This window comes from Girardinichthys multiradiatus, chromosome 14, assembly GCF_021462225.1.
Source record: "Girardinichthys multiradiatus isolate DD_20200921_A chromosome 14, DD_fGirMul_XY1, whole genome shotgun sequence".
NCBI lineage: Eukaryota > Metazoa > Chordata > Actinopteri > Cyprinodontiformes > Goodeidae > Girardinichthys > Girardinichthys multiradiatus.
The window spans coordinates 25,706,948-25,714,986 of record NC_061807.1 but is presented as its reverse complement, the minus strand read 5'-3'; the positions used below and the strand labels follow the sequence as shown (position 1 = coordinate 25,714,986).

The window sequence follows — 8,039 nt, the reverse complement described above, 5'->3', positions numbered from 1 at the left end:
TTAAATGTAAGGGCGGGTTAAATTTATGGTCTGCTAAGGCTGTTAACAGTATGGTAGTGATTTGGATAAAACTTATATCAACTACCTCATGTTGCATCTAAACATGACTATCACCAACCACTGATTTCTATCTCCTTTTGGTCTTCATGATGTTAAACCCAACAAGGTATATTAACTGTCGTTAATTTTGACATTTTTGTGGAAATTATACCTTGATGAGAAAAGATATTCTCTAAAAATAGTTGACGGCACTTTTTTGAAAAGTAAAGGGAATATTTTTCAGAAAACAAATCACATTCTTTATGGCAAAAAGTGGCTTGAGTAAAGTTTAATTCAACATTCCTGTAGTGAAATGATAGATTTATTAGAAGTTACACAACCTGCTTTCCAAACTGTCACAGTGAATTTGTTCTAATTATGTTAGTAAAAGACACACTGCAAATTATCCACTTTTCAACACCCTTTATTCAGACCGGAAAACTCCCTGACCTGGCCCGAGAACCAGATAACTCAGAGTACAGAATGTGTCTGACAAGGTCACCAGCTCTCACTTAGGGGGTGATACTTTTCTGTTTTTGTTGTTGTTTCACTCAAGTATTGGCAGTAAAGCACCATTACAATGATTCATCCCCAAAGGTATTTATACATATATATAAAAACATTTCCAGGTACATGTAAAAATGTTCTAAGAGTACACTTTAAGTTGGCCGTTTTCCACTTTTAAGAAAGAAAAAACAATATGTTGCGTCAGTTATGTAAAAATAAAAGTATAAACAGGCAGGATCCTGGTTAATGCTTCTTGAAAATCCTCTTTGCTTCCACGCCTTCATAGCTGTAACTCTGCAGAAAATAAAAGACAAAGATGGGTCCAAGTGAAAGGAGAAATTTCATGAAAAACCTGCAGACGTGAACATTTTCCCTTCAACAGAGTCAATCAAATATTTTATTAAGGGGCCCACCAGCCACCAGGCATCAACTCTCTGAAATGATCCGTTCTAGATCCTGTGCCTTTAACACACAATTTACATTACTTATTAATCAAACAGCAGTTGGGGACAGAGGGTGCTCAAGGCTAACAGTTGTAGGCAATTGGGAAAATAACATTGTTTCTGACTTATTCGTTTGGTATGATGGATGTGTCTAATGAATAACACTTCAATGCAAACTTTGCACAGTCAAGAAATATGGAATAGGTGTGAGTGGTTGAGCTTTTTTGGCAAACTTGTAAGATTCCCTTTTGTCAACCTTCATTAAACTCTTGTAATTTAAAATTTCAGCAGACATTCTTAAATTTAAAACACTGCAGCTAATTTAAAAGTAGGCTGATTTTTGGTAAACCTGACAGCAAATATGCAGGGGAGCATTTCTAAAGTTTTTTAAAGACGCAGTCAAGTGGGAGATAATGCTGGGGTGGCCATACAAAAATGTATGCTATAAGGGACGAAAAAAAAAAAATCAGCAAAGCTTCCTTGAACCCTTTGGGTGGATCCCCTTCAAATTTTAATTTAGAGATTTTTTTATGTATAAAAAACCTTGCTGGCACCAGGCGAGGAAAGCAGCAGTATAGTTTGCTTATGCCTTGGGCCAGCTATTTATTTCACTTAAGATTTATGAGTCTCACTCACCTGCACAAGCTCTCCTCCCACCACAGCTCTTGTGGTGGTCAGTAACTTATTGTTATCTTTCCTGTTGAAAGTACCTTTCAGGATATCACCCTCCAGCACCCATGTACCCTGGTAAAAAAAAAAAAAGAATAAAAAAACATAAAAAGAGGAATTTCAAGCACCTGTAATGATTTCAAACCTTCTGTTATGTTTGCCACTTTTTGGCACTCACTATGAGTTCGGTGCCGTCAGCCATGGTGTATTCAAACTGCACGCCTAGGGTGAAGTCGATCTCTTTGGAGCGGAAAGTGCTGGACTCTTTGAGGTGAAACTTGTCTCCGGTTTGCTCGATAGTGATCTTAAGGTTGTCATGCTCACCCAGCTTGCGTTTTACGACGTTGACACCTGGAGATTGATGTTGCAGGGTTTGCAAATTGCATGAGATGAAAAACATGTTTTAAATTTACGGAATTCAAGCAATAAAACTCCTGAAACTCTCATCACTTTACTTCTCACAGAGGTTGCACCATTGAGAAATAAACAGAGCAGGTATTAATTTAATTGCCTTCAGGTTCTGCAGGACTTGACTGACTCACCCAGCTGCTCCATGAACTTGTCATAGTTCTCATTGCGGTCAACTTTCCAGGTCCCATTGAACGCCATGGTTGCAAGCTTCTCTGTTACAAGGCACTGGGAACCAACTGGCCCTCATTTATACCCCTCTCGCTATCAGCCCCCACCCTCCACTCTCACCCTTACCGAGCTGGCATGGAAGATGTTGTCCTTTATCTCACTGATTATCTGTGTGCTGATGTGGCCATTCAAATGTAGGGCGATTGCTGCGTGACCTCGAGGACAGGCTCATAAATGATCAGAGGGCCCCTCCCATCTGTGAATCTGGCACAGTTGAACACTGTCACACTGTTCTGCGGGAGGGAAAAAAGACAAAAGCGTGAGCTGTTTGTATGGCTGCCAGTGGCAGTCACTCAGCTGAGCCCCTCTCTGTCCCTCATTCAGGGTTTTATTTGTCAGCGGAGTTTGTGCCATGCATGAAAATGACTGATTGATAGTGACAGCCTGAGATTCTCTGGTGTTGTAGTGGGCATACAAACGACATTATATAGTGCATGATGCTGAAAGCTTTCTATTTATTTAGATTAATTAGATCGTGAGATAGCGAGAGGTATCCGAAAGCTGTTAGCAAACAACTTTGGTACTGGACTAACTGGTCTGGATACTTTCTTGTATGTGTTAACCTGAGGCCTGTTTATACTTCAAACATTCGTTCCTTTTTAAATAAATCTTCCCGAGTTAATTCTGGGTGTCACTCCAACATTGCACAAACATTTTTTTTTTGAAATTTCTTGCATTTTATCAGATAAAAACCACAAAGTAGTGAAAGTGGCAAGCCAATAATAAATGTTAGAAATCTGAAAAGTGTGTGCTGTATTTTTATTTAGCCTGATTTATTATCAGGTCTTTAGCAGTATGTCTCTACCAGCTTTGCACAGATACAGACAGAAACCTTTGCCCATCCTAGTTAGCAAAACAGCCTACCCTTAATCAGACTGCATCTGTGAAAATCAACTTTCAAGTCTTGCAACAGATCAGATTCTCAATTAGATTAAAAGGTCAGGACTTTGAATGGGCCGTTATGAGACATAAATAGGTTTCGATCTAAACCACTGAGCTCTAGCTGTATATTAAGAGCCCTGATGATGCTCCCACCACCATGTTAAACTGAGGGAATGGTTTGTTTGAGGCGCTTTTACTACAGAAAAGCACTACGTTGATGAATTTTTAGTCTCGTCTTAGACCATATATGTCTTGTTGCGACCTCCAGAAGAGAATTCTTTCAACATTCCTTTGTAAATTCAACAGCCTTGCCAGATTTGTGGAGAGAACTAGAGACCACTAAGAGAAGCCAGTTGCAGCATGTGATCAGGATGCTTTCTAGGCGCTTCCAAAACTCGCTGGAGAGATTATATTTTCCTTCTGGCCTAGCAACTTCTTGGGATCTCTCACAATGAACTGGAGAATGTTAGAGGGATGGAGGGATGCAGGCAGGGATGGATGGATGGATGGAAGGTAGGCAGATAATCCCATCTGAGCTGTGGATCTCTGCAGGTCCTCCAGAGTTACCATGGATCTCTATATTTATAATGCAATCAATGAATCGCAGCTGTTTTTTTTTTTTTTAATCTTTCTCACAATAATGCAAGAATATTTGGGGCTTCATTATACAGTTTAGAAGAATTAAATTGAAAGTGACCAAGTATAAAATGTTTAAAGTAAATTACTTTTTTTGTTTTAATGTATAATTCACAAGAGCAACACAACAATTTGTTTTCTTATCTTTAAGATACCAATAACACATTTTTGCTCGAAATGTGCAAACATTCTACCCTCATTTTTCAAAGAACCACGCTAAAAAGAAAGTTTGAGATATTTAGTTGTGAAGAAATATATTGGTAATTTGCGATGCTGATGTACTATGATCTGACTGAATTACTACCATCAGGGATGATGGATGTGAAAAATTATTCTATGCAGTCTGATAAAAAAAACTTCCAATCATGTACTGAATAGTAACATTTGTTTATGTCTTTGCTGAAGGAGCCATTAGATATGCAGTTAAATGAGATTAAGCATGCCAGAAAAAACAGCAACATTACCCATATTGTCCCTAATGATATTGTCATTCAGCTCATGTCTCTGGACAATGGGGCCCTATAATGTATCTGCTTTCCTGAGAGAAAAAGCTGGGCCCTCAAGAGCTAGAATGTTGGATTATGGACAGGAATGCTGATTTCCAAGGGGAGATTATATTTACATTTAAAATAAGTCGAGCAAAAACTAAACATATGTGGATAGAAAATCAAAACTGATCATATTAAAAGATTATAACATATTAAATTATTGGAACATGTAACCAACAAAAGAAACACAACAGTCAATCCAGATGGATTATTTCCAAAATGACCAAACATACCAAAAGCAACAATTAAAAATCCGAACCAAACTTGAACTATTGTCACCACAACACAAATGGTCACACACTTAAGTGGTCCAATACCACTACAGGTTACCACATTAACAAGTAAGCTAAACATACATGTGACCAACAAAATATGGAAAGACACACCCACAAAATGATCACAATCACCAAGTGATCCAACTAAACATGGCTGACCTCTCCACGGCACCAAAGGTCACATTACAGGCACAACATAGACACTCTTCTTATTGGCACAGATAGTGTAAAATATCTAATTCTGCAAACAGGTGTATCATTAGTAACCCAGTTGCTAGTTCATCTAATGATTTACAAATTACTACAAGTTTGAAGGTTGGATTAAAAGTGTTTGCCTTCTTTAACTGCAGCTTTCAAATAAGATACCCATCTTTCTAATTGGACTCTTTGCCACATAACACCACAGGTAATAAAAGAGGTGTTTGATGTTACAAATAGACAAAAATCAAGCCATGCTAAGAGAATTCCCGCTAACTGCCTTAAAAGAGTTTTTATTTTCATTTTTTGCAACGTGTCCTGCCTGGCGGGAATTTTGAGTAGCCCTCAGAATTGTTGTCTGAGTGCCAAGAAAAAGCCCAACAGATTTACTTCGCTATATTTCTCCACTTGATATATATATATATATATATATATATATATGTATATACACACAAAACTTTACTAGAAACTGCTTTGAGATCATTTCAAATTCAGTGGACACGGAAATGAGAGGGAAAAAAAGAAGAAAGAAAGGGAGTGAGGTGGGGCAAAAAGTTAAAAGGGAGAGGACAAGATAAGAATAGAGGAGAGAAAGAGAAAGAAGGATAGAGTGAATGCAAGATAAGGCCCAAAAGTCTCCTTCTACACCTGCAGAAAGAAAGAGAAAAAAAAAAAAACCACAGGGACAAACAACAAACGCATACTGAAAAGTACATGGTTCTAATACAAGATGTATTTAGAGACAACTGCAGCTCAATATGGAGTATGTCTGTATATCTTTGTATCTGTTAAGACCTGAATCCACTTGTGAGTGCATTTGTGTATGCAAGGTTTCTCCATAAGAATTTTCTTTGGGCATGAGGAGCCACAGACCTGCATCCTAGGAACCGAGGCAGATGAGGAGGAAATCTGAGCCACAGAGCACGGAAGCCCCGGGAGGACCACTGCCCAGACTACCACACCTCCCCAAGAGAAGACACGTTCCAACCCTAATGCCTACACATACAAACACTCACAACACAAGACTGGGTACCGTAGACTTGCTCTTCCCATACACACTCCTAGGTCCAGGTACTGATACCCCAGAGAGGCAACCAGTCCCTGGACCCAGGAGGTGGTCCCCTTCATTCGGTGTGGACACAGGCAGACAGCCCATGCCACCAGTCCAGGCTAAAGCCGGGCACTACCCGGCTGATCCTGGTCCTCACCCCGACTCCTCGCCCACCAATGAAACCCGACCCCATCCAGAGATGGGTCCACCCAGTCCAAATGAGCCAGCCAACCAGAGCTGCAACAGGACAACACAGTCACAGCCCCTCAGTGAATTCCAATCTCAACCCCATGATCCTCCCAAGATCTTACTAAAACTCAGCCCTAGTCTACAGAGGTCAGGGATGCTGAGTATTTACGCAATGTATAACAGTAGTTTGGTAAAGCGACCATCCCTATGGTAACCCTACCAAATCTATGGCTGTGCACCCGAGACAGCTGATCTGACCATATAACCTCACGCTACAAAAACAACAAATGGACACAACCTAAAGAGAAGGTGAATTGCAGCCTAACAGGGAAATCTCTTTATTCCTTGATATTTATCAGAACAAAAATAAAACGCATCGTGTATCCTCCAAATAACCATAGAAGAAGACCATTTTGCAGCTGGACTTCATATCAACATGCACCAAAACATGTTTCCACTGCCAACCAAAGTCTCATAATCTTAACAGAACAATGTGAGCCCATGAGTCCTAATTGTTACCATACTAGAAAAGCAACAAGCATCCAATTGTGACAAAATTCTGGCGAGCCCTCAATTGTTATGACCTAGCTCAAAGGCAACAAAAAGGGAGACACACCATTTATAGGACTTCTACAATCTAGATTTATTCAACACCAACTAAGGTTTTATTAAAAGTTTCTAATATGAAGTGTGAAAGTCAGTAAAATCAGTGGCCTTTGATGTCATGAGTGCAGGACGTATGAGAAAGTGTTGTAATGTGCAATCAACATTATCTAAAAAGCAAAAGACGGAAGCATACCTGCAGAGAAGAGCAGAGAGAGATTAGTTGGCAGTCAGGGTTTAAAGAAACTGAGAGCCTTGCCAGGTCCTCAGGTGTCCCATATCAGTAATCAGTGTTGCATAGGAAAGGTAAATGCCCAACCTAACCATACAGGGTCGTAACATGCCTTCAATGAGAGCAAAGTGGAACCAAAGTCAAACTCCTTGTTTGTGTGTACAAACTTGGCAAATAAATCTGATTCTGAGGATTCAGACCAGTTCTGTGTCTCAGATATGTTTTGTTGAGAAGTGTGCATAGCAAGGCCAGAACAATAGCAAAATATGTTGTGCAGAGACAGGGTTAAGCTGGAAGGATAGTGTCATTATCCATAGTGAAATAATTCCTGTCCTGACATAGGTTGAAAGGCCACTCTAAGAGGAAGAAGCTATTACTCCAAAAGCAACATAAAACGTCAGATTTTCCATTGTTTGCAGCTGTACTAAGGAACTAATACGTTACGTTTTGTGTGAATTGTCCTGTGATACGATGAAACAAAAATTACAGAGTTTGACAAAAGGCGAAGCTTGCAAACTCTTTCCCAGCTGTGGAGTACAAGGGTAGCTGCAGTGTGTTTTGGGATTTTGCTGCAAGTGGGACTGGTGCACTTCACAAAATAGATGGCTTTGTAAGTAAAGAACATTATGGGGAAATATTAAAGCAACATCTCAAGACATCAGCCAGGAAATTTAGGCTTGAGTACAAATGGGTCGACTGGCATAAATCAAATAGAAATATTTTTTGAAATTCAAAATTGTTTCTTGATTTCTGATTTAATTTTAGACAAGGAGAAATAAAAACCTATATATTTTTAAAAAGAGTGTGTTAACAACTGCCTTCAACTGTATGATCAACTTAGCTAAACTGCACCAAACAAAGCTGCAGTAAGATAACATGCTAATGGTTACGTAACAAGGGGGTCATTTGTGATTTATCTAACTACGTGGAAATGCTTAAAGATAACAAGTTATTGTTGATTGTAGTTGTGTCTCCTCCTCATTATCCATTTTACTACTTTCAAAAAGCAGTACAAAGAATTTTGATCAATAAGTTGTACTGAGTTTTGATTAAGCAAGTCAGTGTGTGCAGATGTCATAATGGAGTTAGCTCCGAACTGTGAATAATGAGACTGGCTGACATGCAATA

At 39.3% G+C, this 8,039-nt stretch overlaps 1 protein-coding gene across 1 annotated transcript; it reads right to left on the bottom strand.

The window, feature by feature from the left end:
* Window positions 1-447: 447 nt before the first annotated feature.
* On the bottom strand, window positions 448-7,010 carry LOC124880832 (fatty acid-binding protein, intestinal-like). The gene is made up of 5 exons (XM_047386194.1): window positions 6,876-7,010; window positions 2,201-2,530; window positions 1,837-2,009; window positions 1,626-1,733; window positions 448-840 (listed from the first exon to the last, which is right to left on the bottom strand). Exons 2-5 carry the CDS (start codon window positions 2,265-2,267, stop codon window positions 790-792), a joined length of 399 nt encoding a protein of 132 aa, XP_047242150.1. The 5' UTR covers window positions 2,268-2,530; window positions 6,876-7,010; the 3' UTR covers window positions 448-789.
* Between the last annotated feature and the right edge of the window lie 1,029 nt (window positions 7,011-8,039).

Coding starts and splice junctions, on each gene's coding strand:
- LOC124880832 (XM_047386194.1), bottom strand. CDS start 2,267: ATGGCGTTCAATGGGACCTGGAAAGTTGACCGCAATGAGAACTATGAC. Junction 1,734..1,836: donor CTGACGGCACCGAACTCATA/GTGAGTGCCAAA, acceptor TTTTTTTACCAG/GGTACATGGGTGCTGGAGGG. Junction 841..1,625: donor TGGGAGGAGAGCTTGTGCAG/GTGAGTGAGACT, acceptor TATTTTCTGCAG/AGTTACAGCTATGAAGGCGT.